The sequence below is a fragment of the Tenrec ecaudatus genome, chromosome 16 (assembly GCF_050624435.1).
Source record: "Tenrec ecaudatus isolate mTenEca1 chromosome 16, mTenEca1.hap1, whole genome shotgun sequence".
Taxonomy (NCBI): domain Eukaryota; kingdom Metazoa; phylum Chordata; class Mammalia; order Afrosoricida; family Tenrecidae; genus Tenrec; species Tenrec ecaudatus.
Window position 1 is genome coordinate 28,950,716 of NC_134545.1, and position 18,765 is coordinate 28,969,480.

Consider the following 18,765-nt stretch of genomic DNA (forward strand, 5'->3'; position numbering starts at 1 on the left):
AAGTGCAACAAGGGCCATGATTGGACAGGGCCGCGGTACCAAGACTAGGCTTTCAAGGAGCCATTCCTGTGTAAGAAGAGACTCAAAGAAGATGGAAACGTCTTGGTTCCTTCTTACTTTCCAGGGTCACAGAGGGAAAGAAGGCAAATGTGGAAGTGGCCCGTTGGGACTGTATCACAGAGGGCCGACGGGCTTGAGCTCTAGTTTGTGGGCACTAGGGAGCTCCTGCTGGACTCCCTCCTTTCCCTTCAGGTCTTGTGTTAAGTGATGGCTCCCTTACTCTTCTCCTGATCAATCTTTCATCACAGCACATAGCACCAACTAGAAGCAGAATACATGCCTTGGCTTATTTGTTTCACTCTATTGCTTTCCCTATGTACAATGTAAACTCCATAGGAGCTGGGCTTCTTCTTTTTTTTTTTTTTGTTGTACTCTCAGCATCTAGAAGAATTCCTGATAGGTAGTGTAGTCTGTGCTCAATGCATGTTTGTCAAATAAGAACGACCATTTATTTTATGAAAGGAAAAAGCAGCTCAGACGGGTTAAGATACTTGTTTAAAGACACCTGGCTATAAATGCCGGAGTTGGGACCCAAGCTCAGATGCAACCTCACTCCAGAGCCTGTGACTGTAGCAAGGATTCCTGGTGGCACAGTGGGTTAAGTTGACAAATGAAAGGTCAGGGGCTTGAACCTGCCAGATTCTCTGGGGGAGAAAGATGAGGCTGCCTGCTTCCATAAAGATTGGCAGCTTCCGAAGCCCTGGGAAGCAGTCCTAATCTGTCCTATGAGGTCACTATGAGTGGGAATCAACAGTAATAGACTTATTTTTATCCTATTCACGATAATGGTCCTGTGATCAAGAAAGGTACACAGCCATCAACCACCACTGGCGGATGTCAAGTCGACCTTGACTTCCAGGACTCGCCGTGTGTCAGAGGAGAACCGTGCTCTGTAGATTTTTAATAGTTGAACTTTCAGCAGTAGGTAGCCAGGCCTTTCTTCTAAGGCACCCCTGGGAGGACCAAACCTCCAACTCTTTGTTAGCGGCTGAGCATGTTCACCATGTGCACCACCTAGGGGACTCCATGAGGAGCACAGGAGGTGCTTTAGAAATGTTGAGTGAAAGCACGATTTACCCCATTTTGTACCTCTAGAGCTTGGCACTGGCTTAGGTGTTGGTTAAGCATTTATTGAACGAGTGAATGGAGCTCGTAGGGCAGGCAACCCTCCCGGCAGGCTCTGGACGCCTTGGCCAGGACCAACAGGAAACCCCTTGCCAAGAGGCCTGTTCAGCACCACGGACAGCGCACGTCCACACCTTGCCTGCATTGCTTACCTGCTGTGGCCTCAACCACGCATCCTTCAGGGCAAACCCTTTAATTCCTCTGGACTTCAAGCTTTGCTGGTGTTCTCTCACTGCCATCGAGTGATGCTGACTCATAGCAACCCCCTGTGGACTGTAACTGTTTTGGGGAGTAGAAAGCCCCATCTTTCTCCCAAGGAAAGACTGGTGGTTTCGAACTGCTGACAATGCAGCTTGCAGCCCAATGCATCACCACTACACCACCAAAGGGCCTGTCTTTGCTTAAAGACAGTCTGTCTGATGGCGACCTTATGTGTATGAGATGGAAATGGTTGTCACTGAGCACGGGCTTCGCTCAGGACAACAGACAGCGCATCTGTGTCTTCAAGAATCGCTGGTATGTCTCAGTTCATCGATCATGTCAATCCATCTCACTGAGAGTTGCCCCTCTTTTGGACTGAGCCCCTACTTCACCCCATGCCAAACCTCAAGTTCCACTCCGTGTAAAATGGTGAACCTAAGAGGACAGTGGTGAGGAGGCAATGACACACCTTTGGCCGGCTCGACACAGCACCTGCACTGACCAGATGTCTCAGACTCAGCTGGTGTGATTGCTCGGTGGCTCTGGAGCAGGGGAACCATAGGACGCTGTCCCTGTTGGGAGTGCTGGCTATCTGTCTGTCCCAAGTGACTGCTCATTTATTGCTTCTCTGCTCCTTGCCTTGCCTTATTAAGCCGACTGATGGCTCTGTTTGGCTTCAATTTGCCGGCCATGACTTCCTATTCATCTTCCTTAGCACAATTGAGGCTTAATTTCTCCCTGATTTCACACATAGATAAAAATTAACATGATAGAGTTTCAGAGATCAATTGCCCATTTCCCCCCTTCTCCCTTCCCCTCTTGTACAAAAAAAAAAAAAAGGAAGAAAGAAACTGCTAATGGTTCTTGAGGGGCAAATACCTCACCAACGACATTCCAAACACCATCATTCAGGCCTCATTTGCATCTTGGCATCCACTTGAGTATGAATGACTGTGGGGCAGGAAGTGTGTGTCCTGCCCCCTTGCCAGGGCTCGTGACTTGGCACCGAGTCGGAGGTCAGCTCTCCTTTCCAGAGGGCATCAGACTGGATGAGCATGCTGCCTTCAACAATTCCTATTTGGTGACCTTGGGCAAATGATTTCTCCTCCATAAGCCTCAGTTTATTCCTCTGCAAAATGGCCATCAACGATTCCCTGGATATAGGGTTGCTGAGAGGGCTAATTAAGGTATATCCTCTCGCATGGTGCTCAGCACTTAGTGACTGAATTAAAAAACAAACAAACAAAAACCCAAAAAACCCATGACAGCAGTCATGCCAAACATGCAAGCAAGAAAAGAAAAAGAGAAAGAGAAATGCAGACTTGGTCGAAATGACAGTGTTTGGTGCCTCAAAGAATACTACCAAGAAAGGGAAAAGGCAAAGCCAAGAAGCAAAGCAGGGACTCGCACGTGGTGTGCCAGCTAAGGGGCTAGTTCCCAGAATATAGGAGTTCTTACTGTTCAGCAATATAAGAAGGCAAACCAACTGGAAAATGGGCAGTGGACTTTAGATAGGCATTTCCTTAACGGAGATAAGCAGGGTATCCCACTCTCACACACAATGATGCTTACCACCATTAGTCCTTTGCATCTCCCTAAAGAGCTATCATTTCACACTGATTACCCACCCACTGTTGCCAAGTCACATCTGACTCCTAGCGCCCCTACATGCTCCTCTACCAGGTTTTCAAGATGGTGCAGCTGCATGGGAACAAAGAGGCTTTCTCCCTTGGAGTGACTGCTGGGTTCCAATTACTGATGCCTAGAGGAAAGAATGGGTCGTTGGGTTTCTAAGGCTGTGACTCTTGACAGGAGCAGAAAGCCTCATCTTTCTCCCATGGAGTGACTGGTAGTTTCAAACGTTTGGCCTTGTGGTTAGCAGCTCAACACAAACTCACTATGCCACTAGGGCTTCTCATCCATTCAGACAGCTATAATTTAAAAAAAGATGTCGAGGAGGAGGTGGAGACATTAACATCTTCATACATTGCTACAAGTATAAAATGGCACAGCCTTTAATGAAAAATCCTTTGGCCTTTTCCCAATAACTTAAACCTAGAAGTACCATGCAGTTGGTTGGTTTACGGTGACCCTGCGTACAGAACACAACTCTGCCTGCTCTTGTTCCGTTGCACAATAGTAGCTGCGTTCGAGCCTATTGCTGCAGCCACTGCATCAGTCCATCCATTGAAGGTCTTCCTCCTCTCGCGGGCCTTCCACTTTACCAAGCGATGTCCTTCTCCAGGGGCTGGTCCTTCCTCAGGACACATGTAAAGTTCATGAGACCTAGTCAGGCTCACGTCTAAGGAGCATTCTGACTGTGCTTCTGTTCACTCACATTTGCCTGTTCTTCTGAAAAGTGCCGGTGAACTTCCTGCTCTGCCCGAGCACCACAAGTCAAAGGCCTCAACTCTGCTGGGCCTTCCTTAGTCATTGTCCTGTCTGGACAGGCAGAGGAGGCCACCGGCCCCGGCACACCTGAGATCAGGTGTGTGCTAGGGCCCCAAGTGACAAATCTGCATTTTCACCTTTAAAGCGCTCTCTTGCTACAGCAGAGATGATCATGCGACCCAGCCATTACCCTCCCAGGAATATTTATTTCCACAGTCATTGAAAACAGATGCTCACGTAAAAGCTCAGACCCAAATATTTACAGCAGCGCTCTCCAAACAGGCAAAGCCAAATGTCCATGAGCTGATGAAAATAAACGGTCATGTATTTACACCACAGATATCCTCCCTCCACAAAAGGAATGAGGGGCTCACAGATATTTCAGCTTGGATGGACCTTGACATGATGGGGCGTGGGAGACGCCAGACACCACGGGTCCCGTCTAATCTGCTTCCTTTTGTACAGAATACCCAAAGGACAGACAAACCCAGGGAGACAGAAAGGGAATTTGTGGCTGGCAGGTGCCAGTGGGATGGGAGAAATGAGACATGGTGGTCTAAGGGGTTGGGGGGTGGGGTGTCTCCTTTTGGGTTGAGGGGAAAGTTCTGGAACGAGATCGTGGTGGTGATGGCGGCATGACACTGGGATTGTAGGAAATATCACCAATGGGAAGTACGTCTTATGTTATATGGATCTCGCTGCAATAAAAAGGAAAATGTTTTAAATGGAAAGGGAAACAGCCCCCTGTATTGGGAGGAGGCTCTTTCCCTGGGTGGCAAATGCTTTGTTGCCTGGGCCCCCCACCCGCAGTCTGGGGCCCAGCATACCTGAGCAGAGGGGCTCCGGGCTGCTCCAGTGGGGCTTAGAGGCGTTGATGCACGTCAACACGTTGGCGCCCTGGAGCTCGTAGCCCAGGCGGCAGTGGAAGTGAGCCTCCCCACCAGAGTGCAGGTCCATCACAGTGACCTCTCCAAAGTCCGGCCGGCGGGGGAAATTGCAGCTCAGCATGAAGGCTGGGGAGAAAGGCAAAGGCGGCCACCATCATCTATCAGCAGGGGCGGCAAAGAACAGGACCCCCTCCTAGGTGCCTGCTTGTGCCAAGGAGAAGAGTCAGGTCCTCGGGGGACTCTGGAGCGCCAGGGGGCTACTTTGTGATTCTCTCTGATCCCCTGATGCTGAAAGTGCTTGGTTGGTACTTGCTGTCAGATATAAAGGCTCCGCCCAGTCTAAACAGGGACACCAATTTGATGTTGAAAAATGAGGTTTCTGTACCTCGTTTAAAGCGTGGGCCATCAAATGGTTGCACTGAGCTACTAAAGTAAAGGCACTGAGCTGCTCCCTGAAAGGTCTGTGGTTCGAACCCACTAGCTTCTCCGTGGGAGAAAGATGCAGCATTCTGCGTCTGTAAAAATTAGGATCGAGTTCTTGAATGCTTTCTCCCCATCGCTATCATGATCCCAATTCTAGCTTACAAATCCGGCTGGGCCAGAGGATGTACACTGGTACAGATAGGAACTGGAAACACAGGGAATCCAGGGTAGATGATCTCTTCAGGACCAGTGGTGAGAGTGGCGATACAGGAGGGTGAAGGGAAGGTGAGGTAGAAAGGGGGAACTGATTACAAGGATCTACATATAACTTCCTGGGGGATGGACAGCAGAGAAGTGGGTTAAGGGTGATGTTGGAAGGTGTAAGATATGACTAAATAATAATAATTTATAAGTTATCAAGGGTTCATGGTGGAGGGGGTTGTGGGGAGGGAGAGAAAAAAATGAGGAGCTGATACCAGGGGCTCAAGTAGAAAGCAAGTTTTGAAAATGATGAGGGCAACAAATGTACAAAAGTGCTTGACACAATGGATGGATGTGTGGATTGTGATAAGAGTTGTACGAGCCCCCAATAAAGTCATTTAATTTAAAAAAATTAGGATTTAGAAACTCCTATGGAGCCATTCTCCCCTGTCCCCTGGGGTCATGCTGAGTGGACTAGTCAAAAACCCATTGCCACTGAGTTGATTGACTCAGCAGCCGGAGGACAGAGTAGAATGACTGCCTCAAGCCTCTGAGACTGTCAATCTTGACATAGACAGACAGCCTCACCTCTCTCCTGCTCCCCCCCCCCCAGTGCCTAGTGGGTGTGAGTCACTGACCTTGCATTTAGCAGCCCAAGGCTGACCCACAGACCCACCAGCGTCCCTGAGTAGCTAACAGGGAGGGAAGAGAAATGCCAATTCTCCTGCTGCTTTTCAATGACCCAAAATGATGCACAAAGAGGTTCTGACTATGGCATTACCCACTTGCTTCCCAAGGAAGTATTGAAACATGGCTTGTCACCAACACGACTTGACCAGATTTTAACATTGGTAAAGCGGGACCCCAGCAGGGCACCCTTAATAAAACTCATATCCTGGCAAAATAGCCACATGGCAGCCGGAAACTGTATACCTCAGCTTGTCGTGCATTCTTTCCAGAAATTGGGACTTTTTTAACACCGCGGGATGTGGGACAAATTGATAAAAATCGGGACTGTCCCGCCCAAAGCGGGACATCTGGTCACCGTACAGAGCTGGCCTATTGGATGTGGATGGGGGAGGGGGCTCCTCCATTCAGAAGTTTGGGCAGCTGGTGAGGCCCCAGAGGGAGCCCGATTCTGAGAAGGACGCTGGGGAGACAGAAGCGAGGAAGAGAAAAAGACGACGTGGAGCAAGGAGAGGGCCCGCGGGTGGAGGGTGGCGGAAGAGAGAACCAAACCAGACTCTGCCGGGAGTGGGTGCCGACTCCTCAGACCCGACAGGACAGGCTGGAGCTGCCCCGGGGTCTCAGACTGGAACTCTTTGGCCAGTAGTGAGTCCCATCTTTCTTCCTCAGAGAGGGCGGTGGTTTCGAACTGTTAACCTTGCGGCTAAAAGGCCGACTTATCACCACTACAGCACCCCAGGCCCCCTGGAGGCAGAGAAGCTTACCTGAAAGGATGAAGGGCAGGGGGTGGGGGGGTGGGGGTGTGTGGAAGGGGGGGGAGAGAAGAGAGAAGATGTGAAGAGAGGGAGGGGTGAGCCGCAAGCAGAAGAGAGAAGACTCAGACAGATGGAAAGGAAAGGGAAATGAGAGAGGAGGCAAAGGCGGTAAAGGACCCGGGAGTTCTCAGGCTCGCTGGGGGCTATGCACTCGGGGGCAGGGGGCTGGCTTTCTTCTTTTTCCCACCACCAACAGAACCAAGGAAGCTGGGAGCGAGGGAATTCCCAGACCCATTCCCATCACGCTGGACCTCTAGCACCTTCTGCGCCGGCCCAGGGCTCCCTCTGCAGCACAGCGCGGTCGACCCCGCCCCGCTACCGCCACTGAGCCCTGCTCCCAAGGAACCCTGCTCCCAAGGAACCCTGCTCCCAAGGAAAGCAGCGGGGTGCCTGGAACTTGAGAGCGAGCTTCCTGCTGCTTGTGTGCTTGGAAACACACTCATCGAAGAAGGGGGCCCATCGGCTTGGGGTCAGCTGGGGTCCCTGGTGTGAGAACTTAGAGGACCCCCCCCCCCCACCTCATGCCCGGGGCAGTAGAGGGGTCCGCCACAGCCTACCCTGATAATGCAGCTGGAAGGTGCCCGGGCTGTCCTCCTGGGAAGTACGGAAGGACACGGAGACGGAGTTGGTGGGGCTGCGGATGACCTGCCCCTCCACCAGGAGTGTGTGGTTGGCCAGGACGGTCAGGGCGGGGCCGTCCACCCCTCGGATGGACAGCAGCTCCCCCTCGGACAGGTTCACACTCTTCACCTGGGACAGGTCGGAGAGAGACTCAGAGGCAGATTTGAGATATGGCCCCTGCTGAGGTGTTGAGGCTGCCATGTGGCAGCTCCCCCAACCCCACCCCCACCTCCCAACCCAGGCACAGCCCCATGGAATCTGCACCAACCCAGGTCCTGCCCTGTGTACTCCTTCCCAACAGCCCAGGCCCCTACTAGGCCAGATAATGGGACACCCCCCACCCCAGTGGATCCCTGGAAACACTTGGGCCCCTCTCACTTCTGCCATGCCTGGGGGGCAGAGTGAGACCAAGCTGGACTGGAGAGGTTCCAAGGGGCCTGTGGCCAGTGGACCTCTCTGCTGGGCCCTGGGAGGAGGGAGGCATTGCTGAATTCATGACACTGCAGATCAGATGTCACTCCCTTCTCTGTGACTGTCCCGTCAGCCCTGCTGTGGGCAGGGGCTGCAGACCCATGGGGTGGCTGCTCAGTGTGGACCCTGCTATCTCCTGTACCACCGGAAACTCCTCCAGGTCGGTCCCTGAGGCCAACCAACCCAGTTCAAACCTCTCAGAAAGAGGGGGGGGGGGTGTCCAACTTTTAGCCCACCAGGGATCCTAGCCTCTGTCCTCCCCTCCCCTGCCCTCCCCAGTGGATAGGACAACTGCCCACCCTCTGGTCCGTGGGGGCTGGGTGTCCGCTGGGGGAGACCTGGCACAGGGGTGACCCTCCTGGCTTCTAGGTAGCATGCCTCTCTCTCCTGCTGCTCCCTTCCACCCCGGCCCTGGGCCACTCTCCGCAGGCTCTGCACAAGCACTCTGCCCCTCACCTGCACTGCCCTAGTTCCTCCTGCAAGACTCTGCAGAGCTGGCACCTTCTTTCCCTGATAAGGAGGCACCTGGCTCAGCGGCACGCAGCTTTATATGGCCAAGTGGGCACTTGAACCAGGAAGCTTGACTGCAGCCAGTGAGGCCTCAGCCCTCACCACCACCCCCACTCAGCCTCAGTCCCCAGACAGGCAGTGAGCTAGGGCCTGGTGGGCCTTCCCTGTGTGTGAGAATGCAGGTGTATCTCCATGTGTGCATTTGTCAGTGTGCATCCTTGTGTGTATGTGAGTGCATGTGTCTGTCTGTCCCTGTATGTGCGTGTGTGCATGGTTGTCCCTGTGTGAACAATGTGTCTGTCTATCTCTGTGTGTGCAGGCATGCATGGATGTCTGTGTGTACATATATCTGTTTGTGTGCCTGCATGTGTCTGTGTCTCTTTGTGTGCATGTATATCTCTGTGTGTATGTGTGTCTTGTATCTTTCTGTGTGTCTGTCTCTCTGTGTTTCTCCGTGCATGCGTGTCTCTGTGTGTACACGTGTCTGTGTGTGTCTCTGCATGTATTTCTCTGCATGGGTGTCTCTCTGCATCTCCATGTGTGCATGCATCTGTCTGTGTCAGTGTATACATGTATGTGTCTGTATACATATGTCTCTGTCTGTGTCTTTGTGTGTGCGGATCAGTCTCTGTGTGTCTATGTATACTTGTGTCTGTGTAGTTGTCTGGGTCTCTGTGTATACCCCTGTCTGTGTGTTACGTGTCCATCTGTGTACCTGTATGTGCCTCTGTTTGTGCTTGTGTGTCTGTGTGTGCATGTGTCTGGTTATGTGTGTACACACGTATCCATTGATAAGCAGACTCTCCCTCCAGGCCCGACAGCTCACCCTTCCCCAGTAGCCCCTCCTGGTGTCACAGGTGCCATCACTGCACTTGGGGGCATCCAGGGCAGCCGGACGGGATGTGGCAGCAACCTCACACAGACACTGCGCAGGGCTCACCTGCAGCTCCACGCCGTAGCCGGTGTAGACAGTCACGTTGTACGTGCACTCCAGGAAGTTGTTCAGGGGCAGTGGCGGGTAGTCACTGGAGTCGATGTAGCCCTCGGGGTCCGAGAAGCTCACGCTGCAGAGAGCTGGGGGTGAGGGTGGGGACTTCCATTAGGACTCCTCAGCCTCCAGGGACACCCTGCACTCCTCGGTCCCCACCTCCCACTCCCATCCATCTGTCCTCCCCTCCTCCAGAATCTACGTGATGACACAAATCATAGCGGTTGACCCGAAGGTTCACGTGGTTTGTCGGGGGCAGTGCCAACAAGGGGCCCATCTCATCCTCAGGGAAACCCACGTTTCAGTCCCATTGCAGAGATAAGCAAACAAAGGCTCGTGGAGGCCTGGAGGCACTAAGCTTTGTGCTCAGTTGCTAACTGGAAGGTTGGCAGTTCAGACCCGGCCAGGGGGGTTCTGCAGGAGAAAGAGCTGATGATCAGCTGTAAAGATGGCAGCCAGGGGGCCTCCGTGGGCTAGTTCTACTCCGCACTGCGGCATGATGAGTCGGAATTGACTTGGTGGTATAGTGGACTGAGAGATTCACAAGGTCAGCAGTTCAAAACCACCTGCTCCCAGAAAGAGTTACACTCTCGGAAACTCACTGGGGCAGGCAGTTCTGCCCGGTCTCACAAATATGCTCATAGGGGCGGGGGTCAGATAGACGGCAGTGAGTGGTTTGCTTGCTTGGTTTAACAAAAACGATGCACTAAAGCACAGACAGGGGGCAGCGGCTGGAAGCAGGACACACAGTGAGCACGCTGCAGACGCGGGATTCAAACCCGGAGCTCATATGCTATACTGACCAGTCCAGGTGCGGTCACCACCTGTGGTTGATGGACAAATACAGACCTGAATATCCAGACCCCGGGAAAGGGAAGGAGGGATAAAAGTGGAGTCTCAAAGGCTCCTTTCAGGGGCAATGGTTGGCCACTTCCTGTCTGCAGCAGAGTAGAGTCAAGACAGTCAGAGACTCAAGGAGACAATAAGTCCAATGAACCCGTGGAACCAGAACATGGGCCTTCAGGACCAGGAAACCAGCAGAATGCGAGGACACGTGGGCTGGAGCAACCCTAAGAAGCCAGTGAGGCCCTGGAAGGCTAGGACAGGCCCTCCCTGGAACCTGGATCCGGCCCCCACCCCCATGGGCCTGTAATGTCTGCAGACAGAGGAGGGACGATTTCTCAGAGGGTGGAGGGCTACTACCCACCTGGGGCCTGCTCCGTGGTGATGACCGTGGTAGTGACGATGGTGGATGTTGTGGTCTCCTGGTTCTCCTCTGAGGCCGATCCTGTCAGTTCATTCTCCCCTCCTTTGTCCACCACCAGTGTCCTGGCACTGGCCTCCTCGGGGGGGACCTCCTGGGCTTCCTCCAGACCTGACTGCTCTCCGTGTGGGAGCGTGTGGGCCACATAGGGCTGCGATGTGAACGGGGAGATTTGCAGGGGAGCGGGTGCTGTGGGGACAGCGTCGTCCTTTCTGTCCATCCAGAGGGGGCCCTCTGGAGACTGGTGGATCTCTGCAGAGAGGGACAGATCTGGGTCCTCTGAGGGATGGGGCTTCTCTGTGGACACCTGCTGGGACGTCCTCTGGAGAGCAGCAGCCTCTGGGGTGGGCTTTGTCTTCAGCTGCTTCCTGGTCATGCTCAATGGCTTCAGAGCAGAAGACTTCCTCCTGGGGGCTACTGTGTGTTTGGGGCCAGGCTGCTCTGGGGGCTGTGTGGACGGGGCCTGCGCGTCTGGATTCGAGGGTGGGGCTGTCCCTGCTGACGGCAGTTCTAAGAGCTCCTCCCCAGAGGGGGCTGGCCTCGAGGGAGCCATGGTCACTTTCTCTTCAGTGCTCTCACTGTTCAGTCTGCTGCTCCCCAGGGTTCTTGAGGGCAGAGGGTAAGTACCTGAAGGGCCAGCATCTCCGTCGGGGGCGTGGGCATCTGAGGAAGAGAAGAGAGACTGGTCAGTTTGGATTCAAAGGGGGCTCGAGTCCTCGGCCTGTCTGACTCTCGGTGGCCCTCCTAGGAGTGGAGCCCCCAAACCAAACCAAATCCACTGTCAGTGAGTCGATTCTCATTCCTACGACAGAGTGGAACTGCCCCAGGGCAGAAAAACGAAGGCTACAAGAGTGGTACCATTGTAGACATACCGGGCAGAAGGTCAGGAAAGCTGAAGCAATGACATTGACATTATCCAAGCTTCCTGAGGGAGAAAGGTGACAGACCTGCAGCACCTCCAGGAGGTGTGGTGCCTTAGCCCACACGACTGGGGAGGGTCCTTTGTACAGTTGTGTGGTTGTTCATTGCACAAGGCCCCTTGTGTGGCTAAAACATCAGCCCAAACTCTCTTCCAAGTGTTGGCCCTGGGCTGATCGCTAGACCCTCCTGGGGTTGTGGGGGTGGGAATGGGGAACCTTTTACTAATTCATGCAGTGACTAAGCCTTTGGGGATCCTAAACTAAGAGGCAGGTTCGAATACAGGACATGGGAAGGTCCATGGAGATTTGGGCAAGGCAAGCATGGGGTGGGGGCAGGTAGGGATTGTCAGGCTGGGTACCCAGGTGAAGGGTCTCATTGCCATTGAATGGATGCTGACTCATTAGGACCCTACAGGACAGGGTAGCACTGTCCCTATGGGTGTCTGAGTGCAAAGCCCCGTCTTTCTTCCATGGAATAGCTCATGGCTTCAAACTTTGGACCTTGTGGATCACAGGCCACCATGCAGCCACTACGTCACCAGGGCTCCTTTATGTAGCATGAGGAGGACTTGTGCTGGCATGGCGGATGCTATGGTACCTTGTCATTTAATACCATTGTTTTCACGACTACTTTTTAAGTATAGACATACACAGACTCACACACACATACTCCAGACACTTTACCTCTCTGTTTCCCACGATCAAGTGCACCCTGCAGTGGCATTAAGTACATGCTCAGTGTTGGATTCACGCCACCCCCGCCCCAACAGCTCTCTGGTCCCCACCCAGAAAGGAACCCTGTGCTTACACAGCATCAGCGACCCCTCCCCTCCCGCCCTGCACTCTGTCCTCTCCTTTGACCTCCGCAGTGAGGCCAGTCTATCATTTCAGAGCAGAGCTGGGCCTGGCAGCTGCCCGGCAGGACTGTGCCTGAATAGAATGAGCTGTGCCGGCTCCTTTAAGACCCCTTCTGCCCATTGCTAACGGGCCACTGGCCTCCCCTCTGAACCTCACCTTCCTCAGCTGTCCCCTGGGGCTGACCTCAAGCCCAAGCCAACCCCATGGCTGGAGTCGAGGCTGGCTGACCGTACACCCATGAGGTGCGGGGTAGCCCTGTGCCCGCAGAGTTTGCTCGCTTGTTGTCTTTACTTCAGCAGGTCACCAGGTCTTTCTGCCACATGCCTCCAGGTGGGCTGGAACTGCCACTCAGCAGTCCGGTGCAAACTGCTGTGTCCACAAATGAGTAAAACCTTTGGGGAGCGCATTCCTTTACCTAGTAAGAGCTCAGGGACAGTCCTGGCTTTGGCCGATGGTCCCTGGGAGGCCATAGCCCCGCTACAGGAAGCTGGTTGGGTCCGACTATCCGGATGAAAGATCTCGAGGTAGAGAGGAATGGCACCAGGGGACAAAGGCCCTCGGGTTGAGAGCCAGCCGTCTGTGTCAATTTTATGTGGCAGACACTTCCTCAGCCACAGGACCCACGGCCTCCATCACCTGGCCGCCTGGGGCAGCGCTCCTGTGTTTTCATGGAGCCGGCAGCTGTGGCTTGCTCTGCAGAGACTGCAGCCGTCCCAACAGCACCAAGAAAGGTTCCGTGTGACCCACTGATTGCAAGCCCGGCCGCCAGCAAGCCCCACAATTGTTTCTTTACCGGAGCCCCTTGTTGCAGCTGGTGTAGCACTGCATCTCGTTGAAGTTTCTCCTCTTTCCGCCGCCCCTCTACCTTACCGAGCAGAGTGTCCTTCTCCATGGGCTGGGCTTTCCCGACAACATGTCCAAAGTATGTCCCACAAAGTCTTTATCCTTGCCTTTAAGGAGCTCTCTGACCTTCCTTCTTCCGAGACAGATCGGTTTGTCCTTTCAGCAGTCCTTTTTTTTTTTTTTTTTAACAATTTATTGGGGCTCATACAATTCTTTTCACAGTTCATACATATACATACATCAATTGTATAAAGCACATCTGTACAGTCTTTGCCCTAATCATTTTTTTCTCTTTTCTTCTTTTACATTTTATTAGGGACCCATACAACTCTTACCACAATCCATACATATACATACATCAATTGTATAAAGCACATCCATACATTCCCTGCCCCAATCATTCTCAAGGCATTTGCTCTCCACTTAAGCCCCTTGCATCAGGTCCTCTTTTTTTTCTTCTTTTAATATTAATTTTAATATTCTTCTCCAGCTCCCCAATTTAAATGCGTTGATTCTCCTGTGGTCTTTCTTATACTGTGTCCAACTTTCCCATGCACTGAGACCTCAAAGTAACACCCTTGCCTCTTAATACTCTAAAGGGGTTTTGGGCAGCAGATTTACCCAAAGCAACACACCTTCGAATCTCTTGACAGCTGCTTCCATGGGTACTGATTATGGATCCAAACAAGACCAACAGCCTTGACAACGACAACCTTTCTCCATTTAGCATGCTCCCTATTGGTCCAGTTGTGAGCATTTGAGTGTTTTGGCCTTAACAAAAAATCATTTTATTGGGGGCTCATACAACTCTTATCACAATCCACCCATCCATCCATTGTGTCAAGCACATTTGTACGTACGGTGCCATCATTTTCAAGAGTGTTTTTTGGTCTTGTGTTGGGCTGCTACCATCAGCTCCCGGGGATAGAGCTGAGACGTTCTACTCCCATAAAGAGTCGCTGTTTCAGAAATGCACAGGGCCAGCTCTACTCTGTCCTACAGGGTCGCTCTGAGTCAGAATCGACTCGATGGCAGTGAGTTTGGCTTTTCAGGTTATTATGGGCTGAAAACGTGCCAAGCATGTGCGAAGAAATTTTCTTCTGCTATGTCATTTCTTCTTCTTCTTTTAACTTTTCATTGTGCACGGGGAGAAGTGTTATAGGATGAATCTGTTTTTCATCCTCCGCTCCTTTCATCTGACCCACCGCTATCCCCACAGAAGCCCTGGTGCTGTGGTTTCACATGGGCTTTGAACTGCATGGTTGGTAGTTCGAAACCACCAGAAGCTCCAGGAGAGACAACTGGGCTTTCTACCTCCATAAACAGTTACAGTCTTGGAAATCCACTAGGGGTCGCTCTGAGACAGCAATGACTCAATGGCAGGGACCCCCCCCCCCACTCCATGCAACAGCCTTCACCCCACTTCCTGTTGTCCTTCTTCTGCCTTTGGGACTCCACCCTGCCTCCTGAGCTGCATCCTGGGGCAAATGTTGCCCAGGCGCCTCAGATGGCCGGTTACTCTGTTCACCCTTATGTTAGTCTGGGTACTTTAGAGAAACAACTCCACAGAAACGCATGTGTATAAGAGAGAGTTTTATATAAAAGTTAAATGCACATCAAGAAAACATCCCAACCCAGTGCTGCCCAAACCCACAAGTTCATTAGCCCATTTGTCCGACACCAATCCACAGTCTTCCTCTATCTCACAAAACATGCAATGATACCGACTGCAGGAGAAAAGCCGAAACAGTGAGCATATAAGCATCTCAGCACTGGCAGGGGTCTCCACACGGCTGCTCCAGCACCCAGGCCTGACTCAGGGTAGGTCCATGCTGCTTCTCCTTGGGGGTGTTTTGCAGGAAGTGAGCCTTGCCAGCTGAAGCAGGGAACTGGCTAGGGCAGCTGCACCCTGGTCTGACCACCCGAAAGCAAGAGACTCAAGAACTAGAAAGGCGAGGCTCACCGAGCCATTTAGCCCTCTGCCATTCAATTAACGCCACATGTGTTTATCAGTCAGGTTGGCACAATAAACTTGCTAACCTCCACTCTTTAGACCTGTTGGTTGTAGGTCCTGCATAGCCCTTAATCAACCCCATTGCTGTTGATGGTTCTGAGATGCTGTGTCCAGTCGACTTTTGACACAGAGCAACCCTTTAAATAAAAACAACAAAACTAGCTGCTATCGAGTTGGTTCCAACACAGAGCAACTCTATAGGGGGTGATAGAGAATTGGCACCACGGGGTTTCTGAGACTATAAATCTTTAGGGAAGCAGACAGCCTCAGTTCTTTCCCACAGAGGGGCTGGTGGCGGGTCTGAACCATTGATTTTGTGGTTAGTAGTTCAATGCTCAACCCAATGTGCCACCAGGGTTCCTTATTGACCCCATTCCAAATCCACTGCCATCGAGTTGATGCTGACTCATAGCGTCCCTGTAGGACAGAGGAGAGCTGCCTGTGGGCTTCAGGGACTGTAACTCATTAGGGAGTAGAAATCCCCTATAAAGTGTTCTTTCTGAGGCTGTAAAATCTTCAAGGAACAGCCAGTCTCATTTTCTCCAGCAGAACAGCTGGTGGGTTTGAACTTATGGCTGGTAGTCCAAAGAGTGACTCACTATGCCACCAGGGCTCCTTTGAGACCTCACTAAGTAGGGATTATTTTTCCTGTTTTAAGACTGATAGCACTGAAATCTTAACAGAGTGCTCCTGAGAGGCGAAAAGATGTTGTCAGGAGAGACCAGTCCTTGGAGAAGGACATCATGCTTGGGAAAGTGGAGGGATGGAGGAAAGGAGGAAGTCCCTCAATGAGAGGGATTGACACAGTGGTTACAAAAATGGGTCAGGCATAGGAACCATTGTGAGGATGGTGCAGGACCGGGCAGATTTTCCTTTTGTTGTGCATGAGGTTGGTATGGGTCAGAACCGACTGAATGGCACATAACAAAAATGCCACACAGAAAGGAAGGTTTCACGCCTACTTTATCTCAACCCCAAAGATCACACCTCTCTTTAGAAATACTAGGAATCGTTATCACGTGGTCTCATCCTGAGAAAACATAGCGTCGCAATGGTTAAGGGCATGGTGGCCAACCCAGACGTTGGCTGTTTGAATCTACCTTAGAGCATCCCTGGTAGTAGTGACATACGCACTGGGCTGCCAACTGCAAGGCCAGCAGTCTGAAACCACCAGCTCAACTGAGGAGAAGGATGAGGATCTTTGCTCCCATACTGATTTCCAGTCTCAGAAACCCACACGGGGCAGCTCTACTCTGCCATAGGGTCCCTCTGTATCAGCATGGACTCAAAGGGCAGTGCTTTTGAAGAGCAAGGATGTCACTCTGAGGGCTCAGGTGTGCCCGACTCAAGCCAGGCTGCTCTCAATCCTCTTATTTGCGCGTGAAAGTTGGACAATGTATTTGAATTGTGGCGCAGGCGAAGAATATTGGAATGTAGGAAGTACCATGGACTGTCAGAAGGACACACAGAGTGTCTTGGAAACAGTACAGCAAGAATGCTTCTCTAGAAGTGAGGATGCTGCGTCTCCGTCTCATGTCCTTTGGACATGTCATCAGGAGAGACCAGACCCTGAGGAAGGGCATCAGGCTGGGTAAAGCAACGGGCAGCAAAACAGAGGAAAGCTCTCGGTGAGAAGGATGGACGCAGACAGTGGCGGCAACAGTGGGCTCAAACATAAGAACAGATATGAGGATGGTGTGGGAGTGGGTGGTGTTTAATTCTGTTGTGCATCGGGTCACTGTGAGTCAGAGACAACTGGACAGCACCTGACAACAGCCGCAGCCTGAGCTGAAAGGGACCTGATGGCGATGTGGCTGGCCCACAGTCTTTCCTGCTCCTTGGGCCACACGCTTGTGATGGGGGGTGGGGGGGGGGTGGTGGGGGGGGTGGGCCCAGGCGGAGCAATGAGCGTCTGCGGTCTGCCACGAACGAAGCTGGCCGGCCTCACGCTTGGCATGGAAACTGACCAGATGAGCAGCTCACAAAACCGAGTCCCATTGGGGACTGGTCAAAATTGGATTCCAGGGCCCGAGAGAACCAGCGACTTAATAACTTTCTCGAATGGGCTGTCCTTTTCCTGGAGCCCCAATAGCCAGGGTTAAATGAACTCCCCTTTCCAGAGCGCTTAAAAATCTCAATCACAGCAGCCGCATTCCGCTGAGCCGTCCTTGCTCAAGCACATCAGATGCTGCCAATCAATCAATCAATCACTCAGTGAGAGCTCCTACACTCCCCTCTGACCTCAGAGAGATGGCCCCTGCTCTCTGTGAGTTAAGGAGCCCTGGTAGCGCAGTTGCTTACCTAGTGGCATAGAGGTACATGTTTCTGAGAGGTTGGTCCTCCAGACTCTGCAGGGCAGCATGGCGACAGCCCGTGCCTGTCATCAAGGGCGATCAGCGCTGAACCATCACACTGGGGCTGGGCAGCTCTAAGGAAACCTGGGGGCACTCTCTCTGCTCCATGGTGGACAGGTGGTCCACACGGCCCGCTTTGTTCTATTGCCAAAGCCAGGTGGCGGGCTTCCCTCCTTGTGTGAAAGCAGGGAGAGCAAGCAGACTACGGTCGAGGGGCCTTCGAAAAGTTCCATTCTCTTGCCATTTTCCCTTTGGAAGGCCCTTGAGGGTTGGCTTGTACCTATCAGGAACTCTCCTGGTGCTTTAGGACTACTCCCTGCAAGGTTGGCTACTCTGATGGAGACAGGTGAGGCCATCCGCTCCTGTGAAGACTGACAGTCTCAGAAACCCTAGGGAGGAGTTCTACTCTGTCCCTCAGGGTCCCTGTGAGGTGGAACGGAGGACAATGGAGTGGGCTCTGGTTAGCAGCCCAACATGTAACCCATCACACCACCAGGGCTCCCGGATGAAGCTCCAGGTGGGTGACAAAGCAGAAGGCCCTTAATGAAGTGGTCCCTGTGCCTGCAGCAGTGAGCCGGCACAGAGTAACACTGGTGAGGAGGGCCAGCACTGGACAGCATTTTGTTCTGTTGTACTCAGGGTTCTTAAGAGTTCTAGGTGCATAAGGGGGCTCACCTCCCTGGTAGGCTTAAATTAGGAGCAAATGGTAGCCTGAGGGCCTCCTCTCTCTGCCTGGGCAGCTTCAAGTTTTCCATGAGACAAAAGACAACCAGATACAACCTGGCCCAGGGACAGATTCTTGAATGAGAACTCAGGTCTCCATAAGGTCAAATGGACCATAGAGAACGATAAACCAAAGACACTGCCATCAAGTCCACCATGACTTAAAGCAACCCTATTGGACAGGGTCGAACTGTTCCCGTGGGTTTCTGAAATTGTAACTTTATGGGAGAAGAAAGGCCCATCTTTCCCCTGCGAAGTGGCTGGTGGCTTTGAACTGCCGACCTTGTGTGTGCTTAGCAGCCCAATGTGTCACCACGACATCACCAGGACTCCTCAGATCATGCAGGGGTGCTTCAAAGCATCCCTGGAAAAATTCCATTATGTTTTAATTCCATTTCCCCTGAACAAA

At 52.4% G+C, this 18,765-nt stretch overlaps 1 protein-coding gene across 1 annotated transcript in view; it reads right to left on the reverse strand.

Moving 5' to 3' along the window:
• The window catches only part of SEZ6L (seizure related 6 homolog like), an 87,610-nt gene extending 76,413 nt beyond the window's left edge, over positions 1–11,197 (reverse strand). Inside the window, exons 1-4 of the mRNA XM_075533415.1 lie at positions 10,588–11,197; positions 9,333–9,466; positions 7,348–7,540; positions 4,605–4,790 (exon numbers count right to left, since the gene is read on the reverse strand). Of these exons, the coding sequence (XP_075389530.1) occupies positions 4,605–4,790; positions 7,348–7,540; positions 9,333–9,466; positions 10,588–11,197 (1,123 nt within the window). The remainder of the gene's footprint in view (positions 1–4,604; positions 4,791–7,347; positions 7,541–9,332; positions 9,467–10,587) is intronic.
• Between the last annotated feature and the right edge of the window lie 7,568 nt (positions 11,198–18,765).